The sequence below is a fragment of the Hoplias malabaricus genome, chromosome 5, assembly GCF_029633855.1.
Source record: "Hoplias malabaricus isolate fHopMal1 chromosome 5, fHopMal1.hap1, whole genome shotgun sequence".
NCBI classification, from domain to species: domain Eukaryota; kingdom Metazoa; phylum Chordata; class Actinopteri; order Characiformes; family Erythrinidae; genus Hoplias; species Hoplias malabaricus.
This window is the reverse complement of record NC_089804.1, coordinates 58,606,181-58,628,697: the sequence shown is the minus strand read 5'-3', so window position 1 is coordinate 58,628,697 and position 22,517 is coordinate 58,606,181. Positions and strand designations below refer to the sequence as shown.

The 22,517-nt window shown below is 43.7% G+C and overlaps 1 protein-coding gene and 1 long non-coding RNA gene across 2 annotated transcripts in view; both read right to left on the bottom strand.

The window, feature by feature from the left end:
- LOC136697349 (uncharacterized) overlaps window positions 1-22,191 on the bottom strand; it is a 39,541-nt gene extending 17,350 nt beyond the window's left edge. Inside the window, exons 1-4 of the mRNA XM_066672385.1 lie at window positions 22,162-22,191; window positions 21,181-21,303; window positions 15,158-15,328; window positions 14,280-14,394 (exon numbers count right to left, since the gene is read on the bottom strand). Coding sequence (XP_066528482.1) covers window positions 14,280-14,394; window positions 15,158-15,328; window positions 21,181-21,301 — 407 coding nt within the window. The 5' untranslated portion in view covers window positions 21,302-21,303; window positions 22,162-22,191. The remainder of the gene's footprint in view (window positions 1-14,279; window positions 14,395-15,157; window positions 15,329-21,180; window positions 21,304-22,161) is intronic.
- LOC136696209 (uncharacterized) lies at window positions 15,616-20,052 on the bottom strand. The gene is made up of 4 exons (XR_010802589.1): window positions 19,962-20,052; window positions 16,670-16,763; window positions 16,031-16,089; window positions 15,616-15,712 (listed from the first exon to the last, which is right to left on the bottom strand). It is a non-coding gene; the product is annotated as an uncharacterized lncRNA (long non-coding RNA).
- Window positions 22,192-22,517: the final 326 nt, after the last annotated feature.

Genomic DNA, 22,517 nt, shown 5'->3' with positions numbered 1-22,517 from the left:
ACTTTTGGGAAGAGATGCTTTGTGCAGACTGAACTGTACAATAAAATGCACACCGGACGGCTGCCTGGTAGAAGTGCCGAGTGAAATGATTAATCAACTGATGATGAAAACAGAGACTGATGCTTCTTCAGTATTTTGGATTGGAAATCTTAGCGAAGAATTCTTGGAACCAGCCAAGATGTGGGAGAAGTTTATTGTAGCAAACATGCCTGATGCAAAGACTCCAGAGTATCCATTTCATTGTACACTGAAATACTTTAAGGATGCTGAACAATCAGATGGAGAACAATGGCTGAGTCATCAACCAAAGCAAGTTGAATTACGTTCATGTTGCATAATTTTGGGACCACAAGGAGCTGCTATGAAGATAGACAAAAATGATTACTTGCATAAAGAGTTTGAGATGGGAAAAAGTGTACCACATGTGACTTTGCTGGTGTCTGAAGATTGTGAGCAGAAACAAATAGGTGAAATGATGGCAGAAGCAGAAGAAGTTGTCTTTAAACCGCTTAAAGAGAATCTTTCCATCTGGAGGAGTGAAGATCAGCGATTTATTAAGATTATGATTACTGCTCAAGGACAAGGACAGCCACAAGTCGTCAGGATGACACATGAATCACTTTACAATGAGAAGATGGATTCAAACTCTTTGAAAGAGGAAATGCTGCGATGTGTTCCAAAATGTTTATGGTCACAACATAGCACTGACATTGGATTTGTGAAGTCAGCTCAACCAGTGAAAGTTGAACTCCGACCAGGAACAAAACCTCCGTGGAAGCCTCAGTATCCTTTGAATGAAGAAGCAATCAAAGGGATCGAACCACAAATTGAAGGTCTTGTGAAGGCAGATGTTCTGAAGATAACACAGAATCCGCAGAGTAATACACCTTTGTTGCCTGTGAAGAAGCCAGATAACTCTTATCGTTTAGTACATGATTTGAGAGCAGTAAATGAAGTAGTAGCAGACTTTCCAGCAGAGGTGCCAGATCCACATGTTTTGTTGGCCCAAATTCCTCCGGATGCAAAGTATTTCACAGTATTAGATTTATGTGGTGCATTTTTTAGTGTTCCACTAAGTGTAGAAAGTCAGGGTTTATTTGGGTTTACTTACAAGGGACAATTCTATGAGTATAAGAGATTACCACAGGGATATAAACATAGTCCTCACATTTTCAATAAAGTATTGAAAGATGATTTAGTTGGGGTAGATCAGAAGTTAAAAAGTACTGTCATTCAATACATGGATGATATTCTTCTCTGTGCACCAGATGAGGAAACATGTCATAAGGATTCAATTACTTTGTTACAGGTGCTGGCAGAGAAGGGGCACAAAGTCTCTCAGAAAAAATTGCAGTATTGTCAGGAAAGGGTAGTTTATTTAGGGCAGACCATAACACAGGGACACAGATGTATTTCTGATAAGCAGTTAGAAGCTATTTGCAAAGCTCCCAAACCCAGAACAGTTAGAGAAATGATGACGTTTTTGGGTATTGCAGGGTATTCCTCAGCATGGGTAGAGGACTATGCTAGTTTAACAAGACCTTTGAGAGCTATGATTAAAGAAACAGGGAATGCTCAACTTTATTGTAATCTTTCCTGGACACAGGATGGCCTTTTAGCGTTTGAGACAATAAAACAGAGGTTACAAGAGGCTCCAGCATTAGCTCTGCCAGATTATTCTAAGAATTTTTTGTTATACGTGTCCACTTCTACTGGAGGAAAATATGCATGTGCAGTTCTTTGTCAGCCAACAGGTACGGGAACCAATCCCCAACCAATTGCTTATTATTCAACTGCTTTTTCAGAAGTGGAATTGGGGTTACCAAGTTGCTACAGAGCAATGGTGGGAGTGTATTTAATGTATGAGAAAGCATCATCTGTCACGATGGGTTATCCAGTGACAATTCTTACACATCATAGTCTTAGAAATCTTTTAAATTTTGGTAAATATACTCTAACTATGCCTAGAATTAGAGATTATCATAGGCTCTTAGAACAAGAAGATGTCACCCTAGCAAGGTGTGTAACAGTAAATCCAGCTGAGAACTTGCCAACTCCAGATGATGGTGAACCACATGACTGTGTACGAGACGTAGAGAGGTATTCGAGACTTAGATCTGATTTGCAAGCTATTCCGTTGAGTGAGGCTGAAGTGGAGTATTGGACTGATGGGTCCTGTTATCGTGTAGGAGATAAATTGAGGGCTGGCTATGCAATAGTAAGAGCACAGGGGACAGAATTTGTTGTTGAAAAGGCTGAAGTGATTCCACAGCCTGCATCTGCACAACTTGCTGAACTTGTGGGGTTAACAGAAGCATGTATGTTGGCTGAAGGTAAGCGAGTGAACATATACATAGATTCGGCGTATGCCCATAATGTGTGTCATTTGTTTGGATCAGTGTGGAAAAACAGGGGGTTTAAGAAAACTGATGGGTCACCAATACAGCATCATGCTCAAATAATGAAACTGTTGCATGCTATGATGAAACCTAAAGAAATAGCAATAGCTAAATGTGCAGCTCATAAAATGGATGCATCAAGGGTCTCTCAAGGGAATAGAGCAGCTGATGGAGCTGCCAAAGCCATTACAGGAGCGGACAAACTCGGGGAAGTGTTTTTGGTAACTCATGAAGTGGACTTTGAAGAGAAGGTGACACTTAATGATGTACTTTTAATGCAGGAAGCTGTTCCTGAAATAGATAAACAATTGTGGTTAGATCGAGGTGCCAGCAGGGATTCTACTGGTCTTTGGAGAAACCATGAGGGGCTGATAGTAGCATCCCCGGACTTGTTAGGTCTGATGATTCAAGAGGCACATGGGTTAGCTCATGTGGCTAGGGGAGAAGTTAGGAGGAAGATTACAAAGGAGTATGGTTTTTGGGCACCATATTTGCTTGAACAGATTGATTACGTAATTAGCAGATGTATAATTTGTTTGAAAAATAATGTTCGCAGGGGGTTGATGGTTCCGCCTGGTTACATTCCAACACCAAGGGGTCCTATGCGTGAGTTAGTTGTGGACTTTGTTGACATGATAAAACCAGTTGAAGGTAAGAGGTATATGCTGGTTGTTGTGGACAGGTTTTCACGATGGCCTGAGGCATGTCCAACCAAGCGTAAGGATGCTCAGTCGGTTGCCAAGTTTTTGTGTAGAGAAGTCATAAGCAGGTGGGGACTTCCAGATCGAATATCCTCAGATAATGGGAAAGAGATTGTGGATAAAACAGTGAAACTAATTTTGCAAAAATTGGGAATTAAACAGCGTCTGGGAGCTGTGTACCATCCGCAAAGTCAAGGGATTTGTGAAAAAATGAATGGTGTCTTGAAAAATCGGATTGTTAAAATCTGTCAGCACACGGGGTTAAATTGGATAGCAGCACTTCCATTAGCATTAATGGTTTGTCGCTCAAGTGAGCTGCGTGATTTACACATGACTCCTCATGAGTTGATGACAGGCAGACGAATGCCAACGCCATGTTTGCGTACAAGTGGGAAAGGTCCAAGTTTAGCTCTTTTAGAAGATGACATGAGAGCATATGTTTCATACTTAGCTAATTTACATAAAAGAATATCCACATACGTTTCAGAAAAGCAAAGAAAAGAGGAGGAGCAGGAGAGACTGGATGAGCAAAGGAAGAATACAGTGCAGCCTGGAGACAAGGTGTTTGTAAAGGTATTTAGAAGAAAATGGTATAACGAACGCAGAGAAGGACCTTTTGAAGTTGTTCGCAGTACTGGAACGGCAGTTCAAGTCAAGGGGTCTCCAACGTGGTATCATTTATCTCACTGTGTTAAAGCACCAAGTGAAGAGGAGCCTTTCTCAAAGGGAGGAGAGGTTGCAGGTTCAGGAGAACCAAAAGAACATGAGAGAGAAGAGGTTGAAAATAACATGCAAGAAACAAATCAGAGTAGATCTCCTGAAGAGGAGATTGTCCCTGGTTTGGATGATGCTGATGACTCTGTGTATATTTCTGATGATGCCAGACATGACACAGCAGATTGTAAACGAGACAAAAAGTTTGGAGAAATTGAATTTCAATATGTCCCAGGAACAGCAGGTCCCATTCCAGAAAGCAGTAATTCCATTTCAAAACAGTTCAGAGACTTGGATCAAGAGAAGAGTCCAAGACCAGTTCGGAAAAAGGTTAGACCTAAACGGTATGAGAACTAAAGAGAATGAAACTTTAAAGAATTTTACTTTTTCAGTGTCGAAAGTTAGTGAGGGGGTAAATGGATCACATCTAACTACACTAATGCCTTTGATAATTTCAACAACATCATCACCTTTCAAGACAGTGGTTAAAGCTAAATTAGGTAAAGCAGTTCATCTTCCCTGTAAATGTGGAAGATTTAATACAGGGGGTAATAGTCCTCCTGAGTGGAAAAATAGTCGTGGTGAAAAAGTGGTGTTAACAGGACCTGAAGTTGATCATTTGCCTCATGACCAGAGAAAGTATCTTTTGTTTAATGCCTTTAGGTGGTTCAGGGTTAGAGATGATTGTTCAATTCTTTTACGTAATGTTACATGGGAAGATCAAGGGGAATACACTTGTACTTATTTAGAACCAGAGCTTAAGTTTGTGCCATTTCAAAATGTGTGGAGAGAAGGGTACATAACTCGTACAGTGATAGTGATGATAAAGGACCAGAGTCCTATTGAAGTTTTTACATCTATTAAAAGAGTTCAGGACCAAACCACTATGGCAATGACTTTAAAGGTTACTAAAGAACAAATTAAGCCAATTACTTTAGCTCCAGAAATAAGTAAAGGAAATAATGTAACTAATCGGTTTACTACTTTAGATATGCTATTAAAGGAGATGAATAGTACTACACTGACAATGATGACTTCTGCTTCGGGTACATCTGAATCTAGCACAACTGTTGAAAATGGAAAAATAACAAGATCACATAATGTTGTAAAAGTAACCCAGACTCCAGAACTAATGTCCTTTCCATTGCAGAAGGAAGTAAACATAACACAGGGTCCAGAGTTAAATATGGAGCATGAAGTGAATATCAGTCAAGTGACTTTTGAAGCTAGAAACCCAATGGAAGACATGGATTCAAAGGGTTTAGTAACCACTGAGAAAATCATTTTAGAAGGGCAGAGAGAGTTTTTTGATTCTGACTGGACATCTGAAGAAATGACTGACCATTACCATGCATTACAGAAAAGAGAAGCAAAATGGAAAGCATATGGATTTGATTCTTCAGTGTTACAAATCACAGACCCATGGGCATCTAGAAATTTATGGTTTCAGCAAATAACCCATTCCGTAAGAATGAGTACGATGTTGACTGGTCCATGTGTGGTGAAAGTTCCATCACCAAGCACATGGCCATCAATTTTAGAGACAATACCAGAACCACTGCATGCTATGTGTCAATCTTATGCTTTATCGTGGTTAATATATCAGCAAAACTCTGAAGAAGATATAATAATGGCTTTATCAGTGCATTTGTTTAGACCTAGATTAAATTGTACTTGGTTGATGAAGTTGCCATATGTGAATTTCCTTAATCGGCATGAAAATATACTGACAGCACGGCCTGATGCGATTGAAGTAAAATCTGTGGAGACTAAAGACTGTTTTTGTTCCAATGATACTCACAATGGACAGGGGATGTTTATGGGAATATCTGATTGTGCTCGTTATAAGATGAATTTTAAAGAGCCTAAACCTAAGGACGTTTTGTTTAAAGTGAATTTTCATACACCAGATAGCAAACAGAGTAGAACATTAATGGTGCAGTATGACATTTTGCCTGTAAATGTGACTATAGGAAATTTTAAGGATATTTGGTGGGTTTGTGGAGATAAAGCATACATATTTCTACCATATGGGTGGACAGGCTGTTGTTATATGGCAACATTAAAGCTTCCTTATGAGGTTTATACTCTCCAAAAAGTTGAAGCAACTGATGAAGGGAATTCTGAAGGTAATTCTGTGAGAAGAAAGAAAAGGGAAATGGCTCAGTTTCATAACTTGGAAGCATATCATTGGAGAATCAGTATAGGAGAAAAATGGGGTATAGGATTATTCCCATGGTATGGTGTGACATTTTTAGCAGATCATATAGATAATATTACGTACACTTTACAAGGGTTTGCTAATGAAACAATAAGAGGGTTTCAGTATTTGTCAAATACTCAAAAAAGTCACAGATTAACATTGTTGAAACATGACATGGCTCTGGATTACATTTTAGCTAAGCAAGGGGGTTTATGTGTAGCTTTGAATCTGACAGGGGATGCCTGTTATACTTTGATTCCGGATAATTCTGATAATATGACTAGTGTTATAGAAGCATTGAAGCATATAAGGGAGGCGTTTGGTCCATCAAAAGGAGCTGGATGGTCTGTGAATGCTTGGTTATTGGAGAAATTAGGACCACTAGGAGCAATGTTGGCTCAAGTTTTTGGAGCAGCTCTTTTAGCAGTGTGTATAATGTTTTGTTTTTGTACACTGTTGTTAACTTGTGCAAAAGCTATGATTTTGAAATGGGTTGGAGTTGTAATGCCTGGAAATCAAGTACAGATGCCATTATTAAGTAGAACCGACTCAGACAAACATGAGGAGGAAATGTTGGAAAACAACCTGGTAGAAAGATATCCATTTTGAATATCCACTATTATATATTTTTCATTCACTTATGATATTATCTTTTATTTTGTTAGGTTTATTATTTAGTAATCAATTATAAAGATTGTAGGATGAAGTATACACTGTAGCTTATAAAACGTATTAATCCATTAATGTTACTATTATTAAAGTTTTATTTGATGTTTGTTTGCATATGTCATTTTTGCAAAAGATACTGGCTGTTGTTTCTTTCTTCCAGAAAGAAAAAGGGGGGAAGAACACTGTAAGGGAGGATGGTTGTTCTAGATTCCTGAAATGCTACAGGGATCCAAAAACTCAAAAGAGGACAATAAAACAGAAGGACTTTGAAACAGAATGGTGAAGACTTGCTGAAGCTCAATATGTCATCAACATCACATCAGAAGACAAAATTGCTGAAAAGATAATATTATGTCATATGTTTCTATTGAATTGTTTATTATTAGTAATCTTTGATAGTGATAAACCATTATATGAGTGATATTAAAAATTGTAACAACTGTGTATTATGAAGATTTATAGACTGATGAAATGTAATCTGTGTAAGTGTATTGAAATCTCAGAGTTTTTGTTTGTTTTATCGATGTTAGGGCCAAGGGGTATGTCAGGTAGGGACAGGTCCACTGGAAGGTCCGATGGGTTGACCAGCCTGAATTTGGACATTGGTTTGATTTTATTTTCTGAGATTTTCATATACATTTACTTAAGTCAACTCCCTACACATATAGAATAAATTTAATTGGATTGGAGTACAATTTTTTGTGATCGCCGGGCAGAGGGATCGTAGAGGGAATTTTTCCTGTCTAAAATGTTTGAAGGATTTTCAAGAAAGATTGCTGCCGGGCAGGTTTTTTCGCCCTCACACTCCATGAAATTTTGTTACATCATAATGCAAGTGATGTTAAAATTGTGTGTAGGAAGGTATCACTTATTTGTTATGACATTTACATGTATGGGTTGCTTAAATTTTTACGAGACTTTAACAGTCTCGAAGGGAGGAAATTATGAGGTATATTTATCAGACGGCCTCATAAGACAGTATTAAGAAATGTTCAGTGTGTTTTTATGCTCAGCCATATGAACATAAGTATGTGCGTTACAGAGAGGGATGTTTAGGATAAGCTGTCAGTGAGGCAGGACACTATTAATTTTACACCCTCCCTTAAGTGCATGCAAATGTAAACTATTCTCTATGTTTGCCTTATTTGGAAAGGAGAGAACAATATAGGCGAAAGGATCCGAGCCAGCGAGAGAGAGATGATCGGAGAGCTCAATTGAACACAACCTCTCACGGGATCCTTAAGAACCCGTAAGACACTGTTTTGGTAAATAAAGATGTATTTACACTTTTAACCGTGTCTGCGGAGATTCTTTTCCATCACCTATCTTCACAACACAGCAAAAGTTAACAACACCAGCTCAGTAGGTCCACCCATGCTTTGAGCATCCTTTTTTTAACTACCTTAAATTTAAGGTCATTTACCTTCCCCAGATTCATTTTTGAATTTTCCTTTTCTACATTAAAAGGTGCAGCGTTTATGTTCTAGTGCCTGCACCATTTATACCAGTATCAGACTGCATTATATTTTGGTCTTTCAAGACGTTCACTATGTCAGATTAGTGCCATAAATATATGCCGTGTCTTGATTGGGAGATTGGCAACAATATAAATTTGACACCATTCTTGAGACCGTTCTCTGTTCGCGTCATTGCGTGAGTTTTCAGAGCATTTCCTCAGTATTGATTTTCCACAAGGAACTAGTAATTTGTCAGAAATAACAAAATCATGTCAAAAAGCTAAATATGTGTAGTGTGATTCCGGCATTAGAAGCACAGAGCTCCGATCATTTGACCTCAGTGAGCAATCACAACAAGTGCCGCGCTGTTGTCTCCTTAGAGAATTGAACGCCTATTCTTTACAATGGGAAGCTTTTACTGACATATAATGCTCGCTAGATGGTGCTTCTTGCACAAAGCAAGTAGTTCGCTAAACTTGCTTTTGTCCTTGTGTCACTCATTTTCCGATCTGCGTCAGATTTGTTGCTGGCTCCTATGTCGGAGTTTTAGGGCCACAGTGTTGTGAGAAAAATTCTCGGAATAATTCCGGGAAAAATTCTCGGAATTCTCTGAATAATTCTGAGAATATTCTTGGAAAAAATCACTGCGTATAATGGAGCAGACACACAGTGTAACTGTGGAATGCAGTGGGTTGCTGAAGTCACACTATGTTATAGATTTCAGGAATAAACACTCAGTTCTCTTCCACATCAGGGTCACAGTGTGATTAGTATTTAAACCCTGAATCGGTGCATGAACCCATGGCATGTAGTTTCACAGGATACAATTAATGATCACGAAAATGATGGATCCAGAGCGAGTGGAACTCCGGCGCCCACGAGGCTCCATTGCGTTACGACTCGGACTCGTAAAATAAACTAAAGCCTTATGCATCACAGTCAGGGGCTGCACTGACAGGGGTTATTCGTCATGTCGTGTGTATGCATTTAATACATAATTCTTTCACAACTCACTCATGGCGCACAGACTGTGAGTCTGTCTCTCTACATTATATAATCAATAATAACCCAAACAGTTATCTCTCAGAGTTTTTCCTTGGAATTATTCCGAGAATATTCTCTGAATCTTGTGTGTTATTTGTTTAATGCCGTGGCCCTAAAACTCCATCGTAGGTTCCAGATGCAGAAAGGCAAAGTTGCAATTTTACATAAAATTTTTTTTTTTTCGATTTTTTTTTTAATAAGCACCGAAACTTTAACTCCTAAGATCTATTACCACTAAATATTTTAGGCACTTTTAAGAGTGAAATACCCATCAGTTTTGTTTAGCTGTTAATCACTTTATCAATTTACTTACTGTTTACTATAAGCTCAATTATCTGTTCATTTTAACTACAGCCTTTTCACAAAAATTAACCTGTAGAGTATTTTTAATTATTTCCGTTTGTCTTTTTTAATATTAATATAAAAGATATTTTCTTTATTTTTGATACAGAGAAATAACAGAGAAGAATATTTATTTTAAGTCTCTGTTTAGGGCTATGGAGAGTTACACAGCTCTTTTAGTCCTTTTTTACCTTTTCTTTTGTTTATTGTCACTTTCCAATGAAAAACATGGATCTGCATTTTTGTCTCTTTTTAGTTTACTACATCATTTGAACACCGCCACTGTCCTTCACAATGTGTGAAAATGTCATGATGAATGAACCAATAAAAATGCTCCAAAATTACTTGGAATAAAATAATTTTACATTGACTTCCATCGAAAGTTAAGATGTTTTTTTCCTTCCCCTGTAAAAGTACTCTTTTTTTGAGATACAGGTTTTTCATTATGTCTTGTTTTGAAAACCTCAGCTCTTGCAGAGTGCGTTTATGTTTCAGCAGCCACCAAAAATGTAACACCACTGTCACGCCCTCGTCCTGTCAAGTCTGTTGTCCCCGCCAAGTGCTTTATTTGCACATGGCTTTGTTTGTAATTGTCCTTGTCTCCGCCCCTGTCTCCGCCTTTGTTCCGCCTCCTCGTCTGTCATTTGTTAACCCGTCCTCCTCGTTATCTGTCCAGGTGTGTCTCGTTTGTGTCTTGTATTTAAGTTCCCTTGTGTCTCTCCTGTTTTGTCGAACATTTCTCATTTCTCCGTTGTCCTCATGCTAGTCGTGTCATGTTGTTTATCTCCCGTTTCTAGTCCGATTATGTTTGTTCCCGAGTTTTGTCGTTTTGTGTATTTCCTGTCCCAGTAGTTTAATATCCTCTTCATGTTGTTTTCTTTATTGTTTGTCTCTCTTTTGTTAAAATAAAGCTCTCCGTGTGTTAGCAAGTGGGTCCGCCTCCGTCAGTCCGCCCCGTGATCCGTGACAGAATGTTCAACCAAAAGGACGCAGCTAACTCGGACATTCTCCCAGAGAGGAACATAAAAATGGCAGAGGATATACTGGCTATAAGGGTTGGTGATCAACCTCTCGTTTTGCAGTCTTATCTGGGAGTTCCAGCGGAATATGAAGGAGGTCCCATTTGGAAAGGTTTTATATTCCAATGCACGAACTATTTTGAATATTTAACCAGTCCTCCTGCTTTAGTCCAAGTCATGTTCCTGAAATCTCTCCTTAGAGGAGAGGCGTTACGGTGGGCAGAGACCGTAATTAAGGAGAGATCTCATAATATCGACTTAGAGAAATTTTTTGAACTCTTTACTGAGAGATTCTCCCATTCAGCTCCCGAGAACGGCTCTGCAGGAACCCCTGCTTCCAAGAACGTTTCTGCAGGAACCCCAGCTATTGAGCACGGCTCTGCAGGTACCCCAGCTCCCAAGGATGGCTCTGCAGGAACCCCTGCTTCCAAGGACGTTTCTGCAGGAACCCCAGCTATTGAGCACGGCTCTGCAGGTTCCCCTGCTTCCGAGGATAACCCCCTCAGGTCCGGGGAGATTTTTGGGAGGGGGGTTATGGGTAGGGGGTGTTAGCCTCAAATCACTGGACATGGGAGATGAGGCTAACAGGGGCGCATCTCCGGGGGAACTACGGTCAAAGAAGTCCCTCGAGAGTGCGCCCATCAGTGCCCCTAAACCCGCTAAATCTAGAACTTGTGCTCGGCGAGCAGCACGATTCCCCTGCATCGGTGGAAGTCTCAGCTCCTGTCTCCGGAAAAGCGGTGAAACCAGCCGCTTCTGTTCTCGTGAGAGCGGCGCCTCCAGCCGCACCTGTCTTCGTGAAAGCGGCGCCTACAGCCGCGCCTGTCTTCGTGAAAGCGGCGCCTCCAGCTGTGCCTGTCCCCGTGAAAGCGGCGTCTCCAGCAGCACCTATCTCCGTGAGCGTGGCGCCCGCCTCTCCAGTCTCCGTGAGCGCGGCGCCCGCCTCTCCAGTCTCCGTGTGCGCGGCGCCCGCCTCTCCAGTCTCCGTGAGCGCGGCGCCCGCCTCTCCAGTCTCCGTGAGCGCGGCGCCCGCCTCTCCAGTCTCCGTGAGCGTGGCGCCCGCCTCTCCAGTCTCCGTGAGCGCGGCGCCCGCCTCTCCAGTCTCCGTGAGCGCGGCGCCCGCCTCTCCAGTCTCCGTGAGCGCGGCGCCCGCCTCTCCAGTCTCCGTGAGCGCGGCGCCCGCCTCTCCAGTCTCCGTGAGCGCGGCGCCCGCCTCTCCAGTCTCCGTGAGCGCGGCGCCCGCCTCTCCAGTCTCCGTGTGCGCGGCGCCCGCCTCTCCAGTCTCCGTGTCCGCGGCGCCCGCCTCTCCAGTCTCCGTGAGCGCGGCGCCCGCCTCTCCAGTCTCCGTGTGCACGGCGCCCGCCTCTCCAGTCTCCGTGTGCGCGGCGCCCGCCTCTCCAGTCTCCGTGTCCGCGGCGCCCGCCTCTCCAGTCTCCGTGAGCGTGGCGCCCGCCTCTCCAGTCTCCGTGAGTGCGGCGCCCGCCTCTCCAGTCTCCGTGAGCGCGGCGCCCGCCTCTCCAGTCTCCGTGAGCGTGGCGCCCGCCCCTCTCCAGTCTCCGTGTGCACGGCGCCCGCCTCTCCAGTCTCCGTGTGCACGGCGCCCGCCTCTCCAGTCTCCGTGTGCACGGCGCCCGCCTCTCCAGTCTCCGTGTGCACGGCGCCCGCCTCTCCAGTCTCCGTGTGCGCGGCGCCCGCCTCTCCAGTCTCCGTGAGCGTGGCGCCCGCCTCTCCAGTCTCCGTGAGTGCGGCGCCCGCCTCTCCAGTCTCCGTGAGCGCGGCGCCCGCCTCTCCAGTCTCCGTGAGCGCGGCGCCCGCCTCTCCAGTCTCCGTGAGTGCGGCGCCCGCCTCTCCAGTCTCCGTGAGCGTGGCGCCCGCCTCTCCAGTCTCCGTGAGTGCGGCGCCCGCCTCTCCAGTCTCCGTGAGCGCGGCGCCCGCCTCTCCAGTCTCCGTGAGCGCGGCGCCCGCCTCTCCAGTCTCCGTGAGTGCGGCGCCCGCCTCTCCAGTCTCTGTGAGCGTGGCGCCCGCCCCTCTCCAGTCTCCGTGTGCACGGCGCCCGCCTCTCCAGTCTCCGTGAGCGCGGCGCCCGCCTCTCCAGTCTCCGTGAGCGCGGCGCTTCCAGCCGCTCCAGTCTCCGTGAGCGCGGCGCTTCCAGCTGCTCCTGCCTCCGTGGACGTCGTCGCAGGTTCCCCTGCCTCCGTGGACGTCGTCGCAGGTTCCCCTGCCTCCGTGGACGTCGTCGCAGGTTCCCCTGTCTCCATGGACATCGTCGCAGGGCCTCCTGTCTTCATAATGGCAGCTCCCTCAGCCGCTTCTGCCCCTGTGACTGTGGCTACGGCCGTTTCTGCCCCTGTGACTGTGGCTACGGCCGTTCCGGCACCTGTGACTGTGGCTACGGCCGTTCCGGCACCTGTGACTGTGGCCCCAGCCGCTCCTGATCGTGCCCGTGGGACGCCCCAAGGACTTCGGGGCCGATCCCTAGAACTGTGCCCAGGCTGGTTCCTCGGACTGCCCCACAAACATTTGCCAGTCCTTGGCACCCACCTGTTATTTTGGTTCCCTTGTCTGTCCCTGTCCTGGTTCCTGTCTTCCTTGTTCTCTTGTCTGTCCCCCTGAATGTCTTGGTCCCTGTTCCCCTGCCTAGTCCAGTCCAGTCCCCGTGTCCATCCAGTGTTCAATCACCTGTCTTGCCCCCTGTCCAGTCCCTGTTTGCCCCCTGTCCCCAAACATGTCAAGTCCCCGTATCCATCCCCGCGTTCAATCACCTGTCTCGTCTCAAGTCCCGTCTCCGGTCAAGTTCTCGTTTCAACCCTCTGTCTTGTCTCATGTCCAGTCCCCTGTCCATTCCCAGTTCTCCATTCCATCACCTGTCCCGTCTCCTGTCCAGTCCCTGTTCCCATCCAGTGTCTAATGTCAAAAACCCTGTCCAGTCTCATGTGTCTAGTCTGCTCCAGTCTCTTGTTTCCACTCCTGTCAACTTTCCAGCTCCATTTCCTTTGTCTGTACCCGTCTTATCCTGAGTCCTGTCTCCCATGGTTCCTTGCCTTGTCCTAGTCTATCTTGTTTTCCGTGCCCTCTCCTGTGCCAGCTCCTGTGGGGTTTAGGTGTACTCGCCCCGGAAGTGGCGTGTTCAGGGGGGGGGCATCTGTCATGCCCTCGGCCTGTCAAGTCTGTTGTCCCCGCCAAGTGCTTTATTTGCACATGGCTTTGTTTGTTATTGTCCTTGTCTCCGCCTTTGTTCCGCCTCCTCGTCTGTCATTTGTTAACCCGTCCTCCTCGTTATCTGTCCAGGTGTGTCTCGTTTGTGTCTTGTATTTATGTTCACTTGTGTCTCTCCTGTTTTGTCGAACATTTCTCATTTCTCCGTTGTCCTCATGCTAGTCGTGTCATGTTGTTTATCTCCCGTTTCTAGTCCGATTATGTTTGTTCCCGAGTTTTGTCATTTTGTGTATTTCCTGTCCCAGTAGTTTAATATCCTCGTCATGTTGTTTTCTTTATTGTTTGTCTATCTTTTGTTAAAATAAAGCTCTCCGTGTGTTAGCAAGTGCGTCCGCCTCCATCAGTCCGCCCCGTGATCCGTGACAACCACAATCATCCAGTTTATTGGAGAGGTGCTGAGTGAAAAGACACAACTGAAAAATGGTCTCACTTACAATATCTAAATAGAAATATAAAACCAAAACAGGGATGACTTCTAACTCTGTGTGTGTGTATGTGTGTGTGTGTGTACTCACAGTCCATGTGGAATACACTCCAGTGTGAGGCTCTTTCCTCGGAGAGCGAGGTAATGACTGCGTGTTCCTGGAAGACGATGGAGTTGTGGTGGTCTCTGCCTCAAATCCTGGTCCGCTGTAAACAATATAACAAATAATTTAAAGCTCTTTTGAGAGAGATATTGCTCAATATCTGCAAAAAAGCTTGCAGTTAATCCCTGATGTTCCCCTCTTGCTCATCTCCCATTCTGTCTGGTTTCGTCCTCCATTTTCCAGGTGTCGTGGAGTAGTTACCCTCAGTGAAATTACATTAACTGGTAAATCTTTGCTCTTCATGTCTGCTGTGGACTCTTCAGCTGTTTGACACAGCTCTGTCCCATCCTCATAAACCCTGTAGTTTAGTAGGAAAAGGGATCTGGAAGCAGATCCTTCTTGGCTTTCGCCCCAAAGTAGTTTCATTTTCGTAGAACTAGTCTTCTTCAAAGTAGATTTGATTGAAGGTTATATCTGATATATTTTTTCCAGAAATGCTGCTGAGCTCAGATTAATTTTAATTTAGCTGCTTATTTATGTCTTTTATGAAATATTTCTTTACAGACTTGTTATCTCAATGGGTACTGGCTTTCTCCATTTTTTATTCATATACAGAGTTTACAATGGAGCCCTTTTTGTTTCCATCCCTTTTTCCCATTTTTGTCCCACTTGCCAGTTTTGGTATTCTGGAAATACATTTCGATTTGACAGTTTAACAGGACTATTTTATGCAGTCACTCATGTTGATGATGTCACTGGACGCTAAGGTCCTGAATACAGTTTACAGAAATCTGATGGTAAAAATGACTGACTGCAACGTTAAAGTGTTGTAAAGGTTTCCATGTGCTGTGACCTGTGATACTCACATGGGGTAACCGTCAGAGAGATGGGCTCCTTCGCTATAATGGTTCTCGCCTCAATGTACTGGGCGTTACAGGTGTAATCATCTCTGATGTCTTCAACTAGCGTGTTAGCAAAATACAGATTACCATCCAGACCAGTGGTGACACGCTCACTCTGACTGATAAACCGCAGCCCTGAGGAAAAACAAAATCAAAATTTAAGCTCAAGAAAAAATACATAATGCTCTGGGCCCTTTATTTCAATTCACAAAACAGTTTCTCAGATTTCAAAAAGTTCGTTAGACCTTTAAAAAAGAATGCACTATTTCATTTAATGACCTTAAAATATAATTTAATAAAAACATTTTTTATTAAAACACCATAACCCTGAAATGAATAAGAGGAAAAAAAATGAGATGATAGTTTTTTATTAAAATACATATTTTAATAAGATTTATTCAGCAACATAGACATACAGAGCCAGAGATATTAATTTCCATTTGCAGTAATCTGTATAAAGCTTGATCAGACCAAACTTGGACACAGGCTTTGACACAGTGCGTCACGTATGTAAGCAGCCTAAAGAATACAGAAAGGGAATGTTTTATTTGTGAAATGGCACAAATGAACTTGGATATAAATAATGTACACATAGTGCAGCTATAAAAACATCTTTGCTGGATATGAATACACAGTCCCTGGTAACTACAGCTGTGACATTTAATGGTCTTCCAGAAATTACCTACATAATGACTCACATTTCATCTGAAATAATGATAATAAAGACAGTCTGCTGTCATATAAACTTTTATCACAAACATTTACTTAATTTTAATGTACATTAAAATAACATGAATTTATGAAGGTAGAAGAATGTAAACAGAAAAAGGTCCTTACCACTCATAGAAACCTCAGTGGGGCCAGGGAAAGTCCTGCAAAGACTCTTTCAAACTTATCTGTGTGGAGAAATAGAAACATGTTAACAACTCAAGGTCATATTTATTTACTTCTCTTGTCCAGAACAGACCAATAACGGCTAATATATTAGGTCCAAATACATCTCTGTTGAACAGTTTTGCTCAGGAGCGTAAAGCTCGTTTTAGAGAATAGGCCACTGTCAGTTCAATGTGAAGTGGATGGGCCCAGAACTTTAGCCTGGTGTCTTAGGTCAGACTGACTATTGCTAGCTACAACACAATACAATCCACAACACAATACAAACATCAAAATATATACGTAATATAGATTGCTGTGGAAATATAAAATAACTGATGATTCTGAGGACTAGATGAGGTGTGCAGTTCTCTGGAAGAGAGCACATGAAGGTAAAGGAGTGAAGTTTCAACACATTATACAAAATGCAGCAGACAGTAAGAAGAAAATCTGTGAAGTGTGAGAGCATGGGTGATGTCAGAGGGACCTGATCCATCAGTGGGAGACTGTTCAGGAACACACCCCAAAGACTCTGAAGAGACATTCAATTATATGTAACACGTCCAACTTTTTATAAAGATAGGAAGAAATGTATATACTTACTTTAACCCCTGTAGGTTTGGCGGCACTGCTGAGCACATCCTCTTATATCCACAGTGACCATGGAAGGGGTGGATGAGCGACACAGTGAGTGAATCTGTACACAGAAAAAGGAATAAGATTAAAATCCAGTTTTATAAAACACACTTGTAAAAAAATGGCTGTGTACAGAACTAAAACATATTAATTTTATTGTGGGGCGTCACGGTGGAGCAGCAGGTAGTGTCTCTGTCACAGATCCAGTGTCCTGGAGGTTGTGGGTTCGAGTCCTGCTCCGGGTGACTGTCTGTGAGGAGTGTGTTGTGTTCTCCCTGTGTCTGCGTGGGTTTCCTCCATGTGACTGTCTGTGAGGAGTGTGGTGTGTTCTCCCTGTGTCTGCGTGGATTTCCTCCGGGTGACTGCTTGTGAGGAGTATGGTGTGTTCTCCCTGTGTCTGTGTGGGTTTCCTCCAGGCGACTTTCTGTGAGGAGTGTGGTGTGTTCTCTCTGTGTCTGCGTGGGTTTCCTCAGGGTGACTGTCTGTGAGAAGTGTGGTGTGTTCTCCCTGTGTCTGCGTCCTCCCACGCTCCAAAAACACACGTTGGTAGATGGAGACTCAAAAGTGTCCGTAGGTGTGTGTGTCGCCCTGTGATGGACTGGCGCACCCTCCAGGGTGTATTCCCACCTTGCACCCAGTGATTCTGGGTAGACTCCGGACCCACCGCTGCCCTGAACTGGATAAGGGCTACAGACAATGAATGAATGAATTTTATTGTAAATTTTTTATCTATCCATCCATTTTCCACAGCTTATCCTAGTCTGAGTCATGGGGAAAGCAGTCCTAGTTAAGAAACACAGACCTCCCTCTCCCCAGCCACTGCTTCCAGCTCCTTCGGGGGTATACAGAGGCATTCCCAGGCCAGTCGAGACATGTAGTCTTTCCAGCATGTTCTTGGTCTGCCCCAGGGCCTCCTCCCTGTTGGACATGCCTGGAACACCTCACCAGGAAGGCGTCCAGGAGGCATCCGGACCAGATGCCTGAACCACCTCAACTGGCTCCTCTCAACGTAGAGGAGCAGCAGCTCCACTCTGAGTCTCTCCTGAACGTCCGACCTCCTAACCCTGTCTCTAAGGGAGAGTCCAGACACCCTGCTGAGGAAACTAATTTCAGCCGCTTGTACCCGCAATCTTATTCTTTCAGTCACTACCCAAAGCTCGTTACCATATGTGAGGGTTGGGGCGTAGACTGAACAGTAAATCGAGAACTTTGCTTTTGTGCTCAGTTCTCTCTTCACCACAACAGACCGGTACAGAGCCCACATTACTGCTGACGCTGCACCGATCGGCCTGTCAATCTTCCGCTTCATCTTTCCCTCATTTGTGAACAAGACCCCGAGGTATTTAAACTCCTCCACTTGAGGCAGGATCTCACTTCCAACCTGGAGACAGCACTCCACCCTTTTCTGACTGAGTACCATGGACTCAGACTTGGAGGTGCTGATCCTCATCCCTACCACTTCACACTCGACTGCAAACTGGAGGTCCCGGCGCGACGAAGCCATCAAGACCCCATCATCCGCAAAAAGCAGACATAGAATCCTGAGACCACCAAACTGGACACCTTCCGCCACTTGGCTACGGCAAGAAATTTTGTCTAAAAATTATGAACAGAACCAGTGACAACGGGCAGCCCTGACAGAGTCCAACTCTGACTGGAAACCAGCCATACAAACCAGACTCCTGCACTGTCAGCCAGAACAGCCCCACAACATCCAGAGCCTTGAGGAACCTGGGGCAAACTTCATCCACCCCCGGGGCCCACCTAGGAGTTTTCCTACCACTTCGGCCACTCAACAATGGAGGTCCAGAACATGGCCCATTTGGACTCAATGTCACTGCCCTCCCCCCGAGATGCAGTTGAAGCTCTGCTGGATGTGGGAGTTGAAGATCTTTCTGACAGGTTCCCCTGCCAGACGTTCCCAGCAAACCCTCAGCACATGATTAGGCATGCCAGGTCTGTCCGGCATCCTCCCCCGCCATCCGATCCAACTCACCACCAGGTGGTGATCAGTTGACAGCTCAGCACTTCTCTTCACCCGAATGTCCAGAACATATGGCCACAGGTCCGATGATACGACTATAAAGTCAATCATCAAAATGTGGCCTAGTGTATCCTGATGCCAGGTGTACTTGTGGACACCCATATGCTTGAACATGGTGTTTGTAAGGGACAAACTGTGATGGGCACAGAAATCCAATAACTGAAAACCGCTCAGGTTCAGAAACATTGTGTCCTGAAGGCGGTGCCATGTATCAGGACAAAAATGCACCAATACACACAGCAAGACTGGTGAAAGATTGGTTTGATGAACATGAAAGCGAAGTTGAACATCTCCCATGTCCTGCACAGTCACCAGATCTAAATATTATTGAGCCAATTTGGGGTGTTTTGGAGGAGCGAGTCAGGAAACGTTTTCCTCCACCAGCATCACATAGTGACCTGGCCACTATCCTGCAAGAAGGATGGCTTCAAATCCCTCTGACCACTGTGCAGGACTTGTATATGTCATTCCCAAGACAATTTGACGCTGTATCGGCCGCAAAAGGAGGCCCTACACCACACTAATAAATTACTGTGGTCTAAAACCAGGTGTTTCACTTTCATTGTCCAACCCCTGTATGTGTATATATATATATATATATATATATATATATATATATACACACACTGTATACACACACACACACACACACACACACACACAAACACTTGTGGCATTAGCTGGAGGCACCAGAATGCAACTGCTGCACCATTTAAGGTGGAACAGGAAATTTTGCTCAAGGAGCTGGCTTAAGGTTGGTGAGATTTGGGTGATTCATCAAAATATCCACCTAACATTAGAGTTTTATACAAAGCTCTGTTATAACACTGCACTATTCTAGGTCACTGTTACTTTCGGCTGCTGAAATAAAGTGTGCTATTTTATATTTATCATATGCTCCCAAAGGTTAACTTGTGCTGTGAAACATCAAAAACAATTTATGTTTATATGACATACTAACATGGTTTATTTTACAAAAAACTGATGTAGCAGTGCGTTACCAAAGAAGAAAAGAGTTAAAATTAACACTATTTTGTTTAGCTTGGTTGCTAATGTTAGCTAGCTAGCACTGTTTATTGACCTATTTGCTTACAGAACTCATAAAATATAAAATACCAAATGGCATTATCCAACATTTATGGATAAACCATAAACCATATCCAAACCTGTAACATAGTACATTAACGTTACTAAATTTGATTGAATGTAACCTACCTTTGCTGAACCGAAGCATCCAGGATGATGTTGGTTGGTGAAGGTCGATTGGTGGGTCCTTGCGCTGATTGAGTTTCTGCTGTTTTCCTGTTTTCCAGGCCGGATCCATATAATTACACTAAACTCACGTGTGGAACCTGACTCTGTCCCAAAGTCGTATGGAAGGCATGGAATGAGTGTGACTGTTATGCCTGTTTACACATTAACTTTCTTGTTTTATTGCCTAAATAAACACACTGGAAAATTATGGCACATTTAATGTTTTTCAACCTTTTGCAGAATAAAGAGCAAAACAGAAATTGTGCCATTAATTTTGCAGGAAACTGCAGCCTTTAGAAAAGCAAGTTTGTTTACCATGGGACCAAATGTATGCCTGGGTCTACAGCTCATGCTGCACTACAGCTTTAGTTACACGTGGTCTGTAAATTCAATATGCAGTACAAGCAGGTGTTCTTCATTCCAGTTGGGACAATTTAAATAAATAAACAAACAGAACAGACCATCTTTCTGTAGGGGGAGCTGTATCTAAAAATTCTGGGTCTTAGCTGGATATCTCTAAGACTGAAACAAATGGGAATGGTTAATTCAGTGATATTCAGAAGTTGTTTTCTTTATCAAAAGGTGCCACGGATTTTCTCAAACACCACATTCAATTCTATCAGAGAGAAATCCAGCCACACCAACATCCCCTAATACAGGCATCCGGCCACACCCACAACTACTTATATGGGCACCAAGCCACACACACATCCCCATATATGGGTATCCAGACACACCCATATTTTACACAGGCACCCAACCACACACACACACACACACACACAACTCCTAATACCAGAAATACTCCTCGCTGGAACCAGAAATCCACTAGGTGGAGTCGGAGCACATTCAACTTCATCCCACTTTGTCAGGGGAAAAGGTTAGGTTGTACTAGGAGGAGCCAGTTGTAGTCTAATCCAATGAAAACACAATGTGGGAGGAGCTGGATCATATCCAACTCCTCCCTATGGATTTCTGGTTCTGCAGTACCAGTCTTCTTCCTTAAACTGGCATACATCTATACCCACATCTCATATTATGGACATCCTACCACACCCACAACTCTTTATACAGGCATGCATCCACACCCACAAATCCTTATATGGGATCCAGCCACACACACATTCCCTTATATGGGTGTGACAGAAGTTTGAGATGAATTAAGGTGAGTTAAACTCACTTTTGTCCATCCAGGAAATGGTGGGGGCCACTGAACTTTCTGGGACGTTACAGTGGAGCACCACAGTTTCTCCTTCTTTCACATTCTTCCTCACTCTCCCCTCTTTCGGCAGAAAGGGCATGGCTGTGGAAAACAGACACAAACACAATTATTTACACTTCTAAGGCAGGATAAGGGAATTTACACAAGATATTTTTACATAAGGTTGTAGTCACGGATGAAAATCAGTGTAGTGTGTTTTTCTTTTTATTTAGACGGGTAGCATGGGTCTTTCTTTTTCTATGAGAGTGTGCAGGGAGCAATGAGAATGTCTCAAATATGAGCTCTGCAAGAATGTGGCTTGCGGTCCTAAGCCAAGGAGGTGAGGTGTGCAACAGCAGCATCACAGGCAAAACAAGGCCAGTGGCTTCTGGAGGTTGTGGGCTTAATTTAGCAAAACACAGAGTAGATGTGCCTACTTGATGACCCCTGTGAAGAGCTAGCGATGCAGTGGCTGAGTTGGGTACACATGGGCTGAGGCCTGTGAGTAAGCCTCTGTGTTAGGTCTAGCATGTTGCTGATCTGATCATAAATGGCCACAGCAAACCTAGTGGTTTGGGTTACAATTTAAATAGGCAAGGATTACAGGAATGTGGTGGCTGCAGATAGGAAAAAAGTGTGGTGGCCCTATGTGAAGCTCTAATGGATTGGCATAGGATATTTTACATCGTGTCCTGTGTATGATTACAATTATTCAATAATACATTAGATGTGAGAGAAAGATTCTGACTGTGATGATAATATAGGGTGTTAAATTGGCTAGATTAACACAACAAAACAATGAAGTGAAAGGCAAAAGCCCTATTCGGACAGGATTAGCCCCTTGAACCCGAACCCGCATTTTGCGGGGTAGAAACACACCTTATATAATCAGCTTTGTAAGTCTTGAATGTCTGAATGCTTCTGTGAGCTCCGTATACAGTTAGAAAGCGCAGATCCTACCGTTTCTAAAAATAGCGCTCTCATCGCGGTGCTGTGAAGCCTCTGGGAGTAATCCAGTGTGAAAAACCACCTAAAAATCAAGGCGCTCCTTCAAAATTTTGGTCTTATGTCCTTGTCATGAAAGACTAATGATAGGCGCTAAAATCATAAAAAAACCCGCTGAAAAAGGGACAAGAAAGACGCTGTTTACTTTCAGTTTCGTTTTGACTCACATAACCTCAACCCACGCTGTCTCTGGGCAGAAAAATATGAGTCATCAGCAAAAACATATTTCTATTATTGATTTATAGTTTTTCAAGGTTTTTTTTAGGTTTCACATCAAATAACACTGCATTAGATCAACAAATATAAACTAA